Source organism: Pseudonaja textilis, chromosome 13 (genome assembly GCF_049901715.1).
Source record: "Pseudonaja textilis isolate UNSWEBS1 chromosome 13, rPseTex1.2, whole genome shotgun sequence".
NCBI lineage: Eukaryota > Metazoa > Chordata > Lepidosauria > Squamata > Elapidae > Pseudonaja > Pseudonaja textilis.
Window position 1 is genome coordinate 16,319,338 of NC_142002.1, and position 12,370 is coordinate 16,331,707.

The 12,370-nt window shown below is 49.7% G+C and overlaps 1 protein-coding gene across 1 annotated transcript in view; it reads right to left on the reverse strand.

Moving 5' to 3' along the window:
• Positions 1-11,975, reverse strand: part of ZNF592 (zinc finger protein 592) — a 31,901-nt gene extending 19,926 nt beyond the window's left edge. The window contains exons 1-2 of the mRNA XM_026709979.2: positions 11,862-11,975; positions 818-3,189 (exon numbers count right to left, since the gene is read on the reverse strand). Of these exons, the coding sequence (XP_026565764.1) occupies positions 818-3,181 (2,364 nt within the window). The 5' untranslated portion in view covers positions 3,182-3,189; positions 11,862-11,975. The remainder of the gene's footprint in view (positions 1-817; positions 3,190-11,861) is intronic.
• Between the last annotated feature and the right edge of the window lie 395 nt (positions 11,976-12,370).

Consider the following 12,370-nt stretch of genomic DNA (forward strand, 5'->3'; position numbering starts at 1 on the left):
CGTCATGAACAGCTGCGCTAAATAGCATTCAACCCAAATTTAGATCCATAGGTACACTAGATCATACCTGGAATTTCATCTACTTTATTGAAAAGTGTGCATCTCTTTTTTTTCTCTTACCCTTCCCAGCTTAATGTAGATAGTCCTTGACTTACAACAGTTTGTGTAGTGACTGTTCAAAGTTACAACAGCACTGAAAAAAGGTGACTTTATGATCACTGTTCACACATCCCCGTGGTTATGTGATCAGAATTTGGATGGTTAGCAAAGGGACCAAATGTATGACAATTGCAGTGTCCCGGGCTCATGTGATAATCTTTTGCGACCTTCTGGCAAGTATTCCAGACTAATTCTGCCCACTGCCAAGAGCTCGAATTTGACTGGCTCATGGTTGACTCAGCCTTCCTCCCTCTCTCCCAACTTAGACTTATATACTACTTCATAGTGCTTTATCATACTCTCGAGGCAGTTTACAGAGTCAGCCTCTTGCCCCCAGCAATCTGGGTCCTCATTTTACCAACCTCAGAAGGATGGAAGGCTGAGTCAACCTTGAGTTGATCAGAATCGAACTGCTGGCAGTCGGCAGTCAGCAGAAGTAGGCTGGAGTACTGCATTCTAACCACTGTGCCATCACAGCTCTTGCCACGAGGTCGTAAAATGGAGCAAAATCCACGTAACCAATGTCTCAGCAACTGAAATGTTGGGCTCAGTTGTGGTCGCAAGTCGAGGGCTCCCTGCGTGGGCTGGAGGTCTTTTCCCAGTGATTAAGAAGCCAAGTGGGAAGGAATTAACTCAAGAGGCCCAAAACGTGACTTACCAGGCCCTCGTTGTCTTCTGAGGTCCTCTGATAATGGGCTGCTAGGGCGATATAGTCCAAGGCCTGCTTATTACATTCAAAACACTTTAATCCATAGCGAATGAGTCTCAAGGGGTCTGTGTAGAGAGGCAGGGCCGGCTGGGTAACGCTCGCGCTGCCCGCCCCGCTTCCTGGGGCCACGCAGGGTTTCTGGGGCAAGGAGGAAAGCCGTGTGGCGGATGGGCTCGACGAGGCCGCCGAGCTGGTGGGGGACGGCGAGAACATTTGGTCTACATTAATGGGCTTCATGAAGAGCTGCGAACACTGCATGATGAAGCCTTTGCTCTTGTGATCCCGCGCGTGTTTGAGCAAATTGCACTTGTTGAAGAACAGCAGCGTGGCTGAACACTGAGTGCACAAGACTTCGATGTGCACGCTCCTCCGGCTGTAATGTTGCGCCAGGCTTTTTTCTAAGGCAAACGAATCCCCACATTCCAGGCAGCCGTAGCCGGTGGCGGGAACGTGAATACTGCTCTCGAGGGGAGGGCTGAGGTTGGGCGTGTAGATTGGCACTGGGTTGGCACCATGCAACACTTTGTTGAACGCCTCCACCACGAGCGGGGAGGACTTCTTGACCTGCTGCACGAGCGGCACGGTCACCGGGGCCAGCTGGGGCTGGTTGCGCCGCTGTACGGAGGACCTGGCCGCCACGGAGGCGGCAACGCTGTGGGGCACCAGGTTGAGATTGGCCAGGTGTACGGCCTTGGGGAGGAGGCTGGCGGGGTTGCAGAGCTGGGCCGCGGTGCCTGGCTGCTGCTTTTTGCTCAACGGCTGTCCCGCGAGGCCTCCTTTCGTCATCTCGCTGTTGGCCAAGTGCGAGGCACCGAGTGAGACGCCGCTTAAGGGAATGTCTGAAATCGAAGGGTGGATTTGGGGGCTGGCTAAATTTGGTTCCAGGGTGGTTGCTGTTGCGAAATCCTTGCCTGGCTCGGCTTCCAGGGAAGAGGCTGCTTCTGGAGAAGGGAAGGATTCGACCATCGAGCCGTCTGCGGGCGAATCGTAAGGTGATTTACCCAGGTCGCCTGCTTCGGGCAAGATTCTCGTGACCATCCTTTTAATTTCACCGGAAGAGGTTTTGATGGTCTTGATGCGGACTTTGGGAATGGCCGGCGGGGACCCAGTGGCCACCGAAGGAGAACCTTTGCCGCTGCTGTCGCTGCACACACTCCGGGGAGAGTCGGGCTGCCTGCTGACCTTTCTCACTATTTCCAGGGGGCTTCTGGGGCTCTTGGGCGATTTGGGCATTTTGGGGCTCCCTTTAATGCCATCCTTAAAGGAGGCGGGAGGCTCCCTGGTCACATTCACCTGATCCTCCTTGGAGATACCCGCCACTTTTTTGGCCTGGAGGGCTACCAGGGCAGCCACACAAGAGGACAGCTTGGAGTGAGTGGGCTTGAGACGCTGGCGAGGTGGGACTGAGGAAGAGAAGGTCACCTCGGGCACAGGACCTTTACCTTCCTCCAGGTTATTGCCCTGGAAGTTGCCAAGAGGAAGCCCTTCACCGAAGGAACCGTGGGTGTCCGCGAGATCTTTGCCAGCCCCGTCACACTTCTCTGGACTCTTGTCACGCTCTCGCTTGGTGGCGACGTCGGCCCTGTTCTCCTGAAGGCTGTGGATGTCAATCTTCGGCTCTCTTTTGCAATATTGATCAAACATACTGAGCTCCGGTTCGGGCAGTTTCTTACTTAAGAGATCTAGCAGCGATGGGCCAGTGGATATAAACCGACTGAATTCCGGCTCTGGCATAGTCCTACTGAGCAAATCTAAGACGGACGATCCCGATGGAATATACATGGGATGGGGTGGGAAATAAGGAGTCTGGGCAAGTTTAGGTTTGTCTACTATACTGTTTTCTTTAAGGACATCGTCCGGCTCCGGGCTAGAGATGGGACTGAACTGACTAAAAGTTGGTAAAGGCTCTGATTTGGCTGGTTCCAACTTCTCTGGGTAGTTCCTCAAGCCGTCCCCATTGACGAACGCCGAATCGAACTTCCGGTAGCTGTGAGTCTCCAGTGGAAGATCCGAGCCACGGAATCCGTTGTGCAACAGGCCCGGCGCGAGGTGGTTGCCATCCTTTTCTGTCTCGAAGGATTCCTGGCGACAGGTGTTTTTCACAATGACGCTCACGACGGGAACGTCAGAGGCCGGAGGGGCGGCATGGGACAAAGCAGTGTTCTCGTCTATGCCGATGCCCGTCTGCTTGAGGTGGTTGTCATTCTCCTCGCCAGCTGTTTGGATGGCTTCCTTGGCGTCAAGGCTGGTTGGATCAGGAATGTCAAAAGCAGCCAACAGGTCGTCGAAGTCGGGAGTTTTCATGTCCCCCATGATGAAAGCTGCAAAAAGAAAAGAAAAAGAAAAGGCCGTCAGAAGCAACACTGCAAATGTACATTTCCTACAAATACATGTAGTTGTCAGCGTTCCAGCAAACTTCCATTCCAGCCAATAATTCCGAGACAGACATCTCTCAAAATTGGGATAGTGACTGGCACATCTGTGGAATCCTGAATCTGAAAAGCTCCAGGCTTCCTTGCAATAAGTAAAAACTACAAATCCATCCCCTATATCCAATCACCACATCACATGGCCCAGTCACTATCCGCCCCAAAGTAAGACTTCCTTTTCACTATGCGCAACACTACATGACCTTGAATCAGAAAGAGAGTTTTATGTTGTCTAACTAGATATACTCCCCCTTTCCCCTTTCCCGGGCTCAACTGTGGCAGCGTGGGAGCATCGGATCTCAATATGGCTTCCAAAGCTTGACTTACAACCATTCCTTAAGTTTGAAGTTACAACAGCACTAAAAAAAAGAGTGATTTAGGACCGTTTTTCACACTTACAACCGCTGTGGCATCCTTGTGGTCGTGTGATCAAAATTTGGACTCTCCGATTACTGGCTCATATTAAGAATGTTTATAAATAAGTTTATAAAGTGTCCTGGGATCATGTTAACACCTTCTGCTAAAGAAAATCAATGGGGAGGCCAGATTAACTTAATCGCCATGTTATTATCTTAACAAAGTGCGGCGTTTTTGTTTCATAACTACGGCAAGGAAACACATAAAAGCAAAACTCATTTAACTCACTCACTTAACAACTATGGCTTAACAACAGGAATTGGCTCAATTGTGATTATTAGGTTGAGATTAAGTTAAGTTGTGATTATTGAGGACTGCCTGTGTAGCATCTTAGGCTCCACACACCCATTTGCACTATTCAGGTGACCTTGAGGGCACAGATAAACTTTGAATGACTCTCAGAGAGAGCACTAACGACCAGAGGACTGCAAGGGATATAAATCGTTCCATCCTCTACTGTTCAGTTAGAACTGAAGAAGCTTCTTGGATGAGAAGTGAAACCTCTTCAAGGAAAAACAAAGTCCGGCTGCCTTTTGACAAAGCACTGGTACTATAGCACTTTGAAAGGGACCCAGGCAGATGCAAATTCTAGGGAGTCAAGAGAACTTCACTATCAGCTCTCGCATATAAGCAAAAATGTTTGCATCGAAGTCCTGGTTTAGAATTGCTCCCACACTTCAAATTGTTTACAGGGAAACGAACTGCCTATCATGGAGATGATAAAATACCAACTGCTGACTACTCCCCTATATCCTGCAGGGCTATAATGTACTTTTATTTGTTGTCTTGGTTTAGTATTCACATTAAAATCTGCTTCATTAGAAGTACCAGATTCCAGCCTACTAAAGCTCGAGCTCTGCCACAATAAAAAATTGTTTTATTCGGCAGTGTTTTTCAAGCTAGACACAGCTTTTAAGGCAGGTGGGCTTCAACTCCCCAGAATTCCCCAGCCAGCAGGAGGCATTCGAAGAAGGGTGTCCAGCCATGGCAAACTTTGAGACCCGTGGTCATTTAAGACCTGTGGAATTCTGGGAGTTGGAGTCCACAAGTCTTAGTTGCCAAGGTAGGTCAGCCTTGCGTTAGAAGTTGCCGTGCTTGTTCCAGTAAGCCTCTTGAGCCTATTTAAACCTCTTCTCTGCTCCATCAAGGGAAAAGAGGCGCCCGTATTTCTTTTCTATACTGAAGGTGATGCCACAGGAGAAGGGGGTTTATGACCATTTGCCACGGCCAACTGGCCGCGGCCAACGGGCTTCAGGACAAGAGTTACACTAACATCAAAGAAATGGTGGAATAGAATCATTAAAAGGATGCCCAAGGAGGGGCAGAATGAAACGCGAATGGCAAGTTAAAATAATTTTTATTTATTTTTAAACAATTCATTAGAATTGTTAAAATTGCCCTGCAGCGACTAGTCCCACGGCGAGTAGGCTGTGGGCACTTATCCAGCGGCGAGTTGGCTGCAGCGACTTGGCCATGGTGAGTTGTCCCTGTCAACTCATAAAACAATGGTGTGGGGGGAAGCAAAAGTACATTCCAACTCTTATCTTTAAGAGATTGTAACTAAAACACCAGAGTTTTTGCCTGCGAAGCTTGGCTCGAGAATCATGATTTAATTAGAGCAATTACTGGAATCCTGGTAGCTCCATTCCCACAGGAGAAGCACCTGAGAAAGATGGGAAGCGAGGACCGTACGCAGAGGTGGGATTTTACCGGTTTGGCCCGGTTCAGGAGAACTGGTCGTTATGGGGACAATTTGGTCTCGCCCACCCAACCTTGCCCTAGGCTGTCCTTGATTTCCAGACCGAAGCAGGTGGTCAGTTTTGGAGCTGGAAAAAGCAGTGTTTTTTTTCTAATGCTGCGTGCGCACAAAGTGCGGGCTCACTGAACCGGTTGTTATACCAGTTGAATCGCAGCCCTGACCGCAAGGTGATCTCTTTCCACATTCCCACTCAAGTTCCTGAAGCATTTTTTTCAACGCGGACGTAAACTTGAGTGAGAGATGTGGGCAGCAGAGACCAACACTGGAACTTTAAATAGGAGCCAGCCGTGTGCAGCGGCAGCCAAATAAGCCCAGGCAATCCTAAATTGCATTATCAGAGGGATACAATCGAAATCAAGGGAGGTACTAATACCACTCTATAAAGCCTTAGTAAGACCACACCTAGAGCACTGCATCCAGTTTTGGTCACCACATTATAAAAAAGATGTTGAGACTCTAGAAAAAGTGCAGAGAAGAGCAACCAGGGTGATGAGGGGACTGGAGGCTAAAACATACAACGAATGGTTACAGGAACTGGGCCTGGCTAGTCTAAGGAAGAGAAGGACCAGGGGAGACAGGATAGCAGTTTTCCAATATTTGAGGGGCTGCCCCAGAGAGGAGGAAGGGGTCAAGCTATTTCCTAAAGCACCAGATGAGGAATAATGGCTGGAAACTGATTTAACCTGGAAATAAGGAGAAACGTTCAACAATCAACCCATGGAACAGAAGTTGCCTTTGGAAGTTGTGGGAGTGTCATCACTTGAGCCCTTCAAGAAGAGATTGGACTACCATCTGTCAGAAATGGTGTAGGGTCTCCCGCTTGGGTGGGGGGGGTTGGACTAGATGACCTACAAGGTCCCTTCCAACTCTGATTATCTGTTATCTGTTTTCCCATGGAAGGGCAGACGGCTGCATTTTGTAGGTAGCCCTCGACTTACAACTATTTGTTTCGTGACCATTCCAAGTTATAACGGCATTTTAAAAAAAGTGACTGACGACTGTTATTCACACTTACGATCGTTGCAGCATCCTCACAATCTCGTGATCGAAATTCAGCCGCTTGGCAACGGACTCATATTTACGACGGTTGCAGTGTCCTGGGGTCATGTGATTCCCCTTTTTGTGACCCCCCTGACCAGCCAAGTCAACGGAGGAAGCCGGATTCGCTTAAGAACTACCATGATTCACTTAACAACCGGGTCACGAAGAGTCATATAATGGGGGCAAAAGTCACTTCCATCATGGGAAGGGGAACTGAAGTACAAGCAGTTCTTGACTTACGGCCACAATTGAGCCCAAAATTTCCGTTGTTAAGAGAGACAGTTGTAGTACTTCAGCTCCGCTTCCCATTATATCAGACACCTTCTAGTTTCATTTCCGCAGCCAACCACCCACCCCGTTTCCTGTCATTCTCCCGCAAGGCTCTTCTGCTGTCATTTTTATTTATTTTTTGCTGCTGGTGCCATCGGCAACTTTTTCGTTGCCCGGTTTGGGTCAAAACGAAGGAGTGAAGGAACTGAAGTGTGCGTTGTGTACACTGACTTTTGGCAGTCGGGCCCAAGCCACGAGGGAAGCCTAGCCAAAATCTGCATCAGAGCAAAATCCCTCTCGGCTGCCAGAGGACTGTGAAACAATGGGGACACTTGATCTTCCCCGGGTTGCGTGCGCAGGGAAAAAAAAAACAGAACCAGTCAAAAATCTTCAGCCCTGGATGGTACAGTACAAAGGTCTTGGAAGAGCCAGCCAGCCACTGTGACCTTCCTTCCGGAACGGTCAACGCTGACCACACAGGAACAAGGAAGTCTTCCATTTTCTTGCTGCAAAACTCATGAGCCGCTTGGGATGATGGCACGCTTAAGGTTTCACTTCATGCCAGGCCATCGCTGAATGAATGAATGGGTTGGATTTTCAAAAATTAAAAAGAAAAAAGAAACAGGAAGGGAGGGAGGGAATGAGTCCTCAGCATTCTGCCTAATGGAGAGAGAGCGAGAAAGAGCTTGAAACTTTCGCTTCTTTTGAAATTTTCATTATCCCCGCTAACCCAGCAGGAAGCCAAAGGAAGACCTTTTCCCCAATGCTAATGGGTGAGAAGGGAAGACTTAAACCTGAGCACCCTGTCCTGCAGGGGGATTTAAAGCTCCCGTCCTTCTCTGCCTCATATTTCATTTACTGTAAAAATAATAATAATAATAAGCCCTGCGATTGCTAACCTTGTACATGTCAATCTAATGCAGCTTTTATGCTCTCTCTCTCTCTCTCTCTCTCTCTCTCTCTCTCTCTCTCTCTCTCCCCCCTTAACCCACATCACAGGGTAGTTGTTGTAGGGGGGAGAAATTGGAGGAGAAACGTGTGTTGGATATGTTCGTCACCTTGAAGTTTATTTGCAAAAATAATAAAGGCAGGATACGAATAAATAAAGAGTCCAAGCCCACTCCAAACTTAAATCATTTTGATTTTATGGATCCCACTGCTGTACCCCAGAACAAGCACATCTACAACTGGGCTCTAAGCCCACTCCTGTACCGTATGTTCTCCCACGTTTCCGAAATTCTGATATTGAGGAGGGGAAATAAGTCCGTCTATAGTCTCGGGGTGGCTGCTCAGTGAAGAGTCTCACGCTTTCACTAAGCCACAATTACCATGCAGTGTGTTTGATTTTATCTTAGCATGTTGGGTCTATACAGAATCCAAGAGTTGGAAGGGGCCTTGGAGGTCTTCTAGTCCAGCCCCCTGATCAAGCAGGAGACCCTATAGCATTTCAGATAGATGGCTGTCCAGTCTCTTCTTACAAACCCTCCAGTGATGGCGCACCCACAACTTCTGGAGTTGTGTGCACAACTTTGCACCATACGGACTCACTAACAGTAGTAGTTATCTTCAGCGAACCACGTATAAAACAAACCACAGCTTAATGTGATGCAGGAACTTGAGTCAGGAGGAGTAGTTTTCTGAATATTCAAATAGATAACATTCCCCATCCCACCTGGAGGTGCTTGAGATTAAGCTGCGGCTTTCAAGCATCCTATCGAAAAATCCCGGCTTGTTCTTTTATTTGTTCTGCCAGGACAGCCTTCTTATCACTCTGTAGTTGCTCTAGTTTCCCACCTACCAAATGCTATGCAGCCTCATGAAACCAGTGCAAAATTGAACAGAGTTTATGGATTGTCCAAAACAACCAACCAACACCTATGGCCCAACAAGAGGAGGCACAAATTCCTTCCCACTACAACAAAGCCTTACAAAAAATGAACGGAACAACTTCACTGATGCATTCACGTCAGATAAGCTGGTTTCAAAATTGCCATCGGGCCTGTGAAACTCTAATCACCTGTGAAAGTATCTGCTCTTAGATAATATTCATCTTCAGGTGAAGCAACGGCAGAGATTTGATACTGTCAAATGTCGAGAGAAGGAAACCGCCGAATAGCAAATGATGCAGAAACATCACAGCGTTTTTTTTTTTTTAAATGAACACCGGTCATTTTCACTTTCTCACTGGGTTCACATAAAGCTAAGATTTTATAAGCACCATTTGATGAACAGGCCATAATGGGATGCACGTTAATAGACGGATCCATAATGGATCAGATTTCAGCATCAACCTAACCCCCAAAACAAACAAACCACATTATAGCCCAGGGGTTCTCACGGATCGCCAATTTCCTCCAACCACAGAAAGGCCGAAAAATACAACCAATCTTATCCAGGCTGAAAACATGAAAAAGGTTGCCTAGTGAAGGACAGCTTTGTGGTAGATAATATTTTATCAACACAAGTTTAAAAGGGCCGGCTCAAGGATAAAATCATAAACAGGAGAAAAGGTTCCTTGTTCAGAAGCGTTTCGGATCTATTTTTAAAAAGCTGAATTCACCAGCAGCCAAGAGCATCCTGGTGGATATTTCCTTGATTTTTTTTTCCTTATCCTTCCCTATCGCTAGGTTCAGATCTGTTTTGGTTCACCATGCTGTGTGAGCCAACCACTGTGCTTCTGAACTGTGGTTTACTGCTTGCCAGAATATACAATCCAAATGATAGCTTGTTCCATAAATCATCACTTATGGTGAAATGTAAATAGGGTCAGTTTATTTTAGACAAAGGTCATTCTTGCTGCACTTAACAAGTCTGTCTTCATATGACAATCACAATGCAAATCTGTGATAATGCCACCTTGCTGAAGTTGAACACATCTGGACTTGGTCCACTGATGAAGGGGTAAAGTGCTTGGAAACTCAACAAATACTTCCTTTGACTACCCAGAAAAATAGTGATATAAATATAATAAGCCCCAGTGCTTTAATCTACTTACTTGGGAGCAAGGGACAATGAACATTTAGAAGAATTAATCAGTGGAACAACTTGCTTCCAGAAGTTCTGGATGCTCCAACAGTGGAGGTTTTAAGAACAGTCTGGACAGCCATTTGTCTGAACTGGTAGAAGCTTCCTGCTTGAGCAGGGGGTTGGGCTAGATGACCTACAAGGTCCCTCCCAACTCTGTTATTCTATTAACATGCACAGAACTCTACTTTATTATTTATTAGAATTTAATCCCTCCTTTATTACTTTATAAGTAACTCAAGGAGGCAAACATACCCAATTCTCCTATTTTCTCCATGACAACAACCCTGTGAGGTAGGTTGGGTTGAGAAAGAGGTACTGGCCCAAAGTTACCCTGCTAAATATTTTATGCCTAAGGAGGGACTAGAACTCAGAGTCTCCTGGTTTCTAAGCCAGCACCTTAACCAGTACCATCAGTTTATGACTTCCCAAACTGTTGTTTAGCTGCAATCTTAGCCTCATACACATCCTCACCTAATATTGGTATCAGACATACTGGGATAATATAATGTAGCTATCTGGCATAGATTAATAATAGTCCTATACTGTGTGCAAATGCCTTGAATTAAGAAAACAGTGACTAATTTCAACAAGCTGGAAGGAAAATAAAGGAACCCCCAGCACTATTTAAATGATTTCATATTCCATCAGATCTAACTGATCTTTCTGCAGAAATACAAAGACTAGATTTCAGCTGGTGGAGGGGAAGGAGATTGGCATCCTCCAAGTTATTTTCTACTAGTTAATGTGAAAAGCTTTGCAGCCTGCGAACCGAAGTCCATTATATAACAAGTTCCCTTTATGGGGGCAGGAAAAAAAAAACCAAACCACAATATCATGGTATCTTGTTCCTCCGCTAAACTCACATAAACATTATTGGCTGCAGCTCTAAAACGCCATGCACTAAATCGGAAAGAGTATTAATGCAATGGCACGGGAGCAGGAAGAGAGAAACAAACACTTAATAAAAGATGGGGAGTCAAAAAGAAATGGGGGGACAAGAACAAGACGAATATGGACAGCTCCCCTGGGGTATCCTGCACAGAGCTGGAAGTCTGGATGGGGCATGGCTCTCTTTGGCCAAGTCCGCCTTGCCCAGAGCCTGCCGGGAGTTGGGTGGCTTACAAAAAGGCCATCGGGTCAGTGGGTATCATCAGTGCATCCGGGTGCAAGTCAAATGGACCAATGCAAAACTGTTCTTAATCTTCTGCAGATAGCAGGCCATTAAGGACGGGGAAGCAAAGCGATGCCCATCGGGGGCATGGTCAGCCCAGTGGGTGCAATACGAGGGGAGTGTGGCAGGAGAACAGACATGCACACACACACACACAGGGGTTGCATAAGGGTGAGGGGGTGGTTTGGGGGTGCAAGGCCTGCACCCATGAGGGTTTGCAAACGGGGGAGGGGGTCCTGCTGCTTAGAAGTGCATTTCAGCATGGGGGCGGGGTCAGTGGGATCTGCGATGATGATGATGATGGTGGTGGTCAGGAGGATGAGGAGAGTGGCAGGAAGAAGGGGCACTGGGGAGCCTGGGCAGCTGCCACCAAAGTTGGCGCAGGTCTTGCAAGCACCAGCCTGGCACAAGTGCCAACCTGGCTGCAGGAGGAAGCTGCTCATGGGGGAACCCATATATTGTGGGGTGGGTGAGTGGAGGGGGGCTGCAGAGATTCATAGTGCCCAGGAAGGAGGGCCAGGCCTCCCCGAGGACCCCAGCCGGGGCACAGGGCGACCCAGCCTGGCACAGCAGCCGCCGCCGCCGCCGCCGCCGCCAGCTTCCCCGCAGACAGAGACGGAGGGAGGGAGCGGAGCGAGGCCGCCTCTGCCAGCCCGGCCCAGCGGGTCGCCCAGAGCCGCCGACGCCCCCTCTCTCCGGGGCCCCGGCCCCGTGGCCAGCCGCCCCGCAGCCGAGGCCGAGCGCTCCGCCGCGGGGTGGGCTACCAAAGCGGCCGGGAGGGCCCCGTGGCTGTCCCGCCGAGGGTCCCGAAGAGCGGCCCAGCCGCCGCCGCGCCGCCTGTCCTCGGGCCAAGCCTCGCGCCCGCCCCCCCGCACTTACCGACCGGGCTGCTCCGCCGCGGGCTCCGCCGCCGCCGCCGCCGCCCGGGCCCGCTCAGGCCTCACCCAGCAGCGCCGGGCAGCGACCGCCTCAACATGGCGGCGGCGGGCGCGGGGAGGGGCGGGCGCGGGGAGGGGCGGGGCCTCCCGGGCCAGGACAGGGCCGCTCGCTCGCCTCGGGGACGCCGCCGCCGCCGCCGCCGGGCCGGGCCCTCCCTCGCTCGGTCTTCTCTCCCGCTCGCTCGCTCGCACAACGCACACACACACACGCACACACACGCGCGGCGGCCTTCCTCCTCCTCCTCCTCAGGGCGCTTCCCGCCCCGAGTGAGGGTGCCCCTCCCCGCCAGCCCCCTCCTCCCCGAAGGACCGGCCCGAGAAGCTGGGGCGGGGGGTGGGAGGGAGGTGGCGGGGGCTGCCCCAGGATGGAGGAGGTCAGGGGAGAAGGGAGACGCCGGGTCTGGCAGCCTTGGCCCCGTCCGGCCTTAGGGGGACGGCATGGGGTGGGGG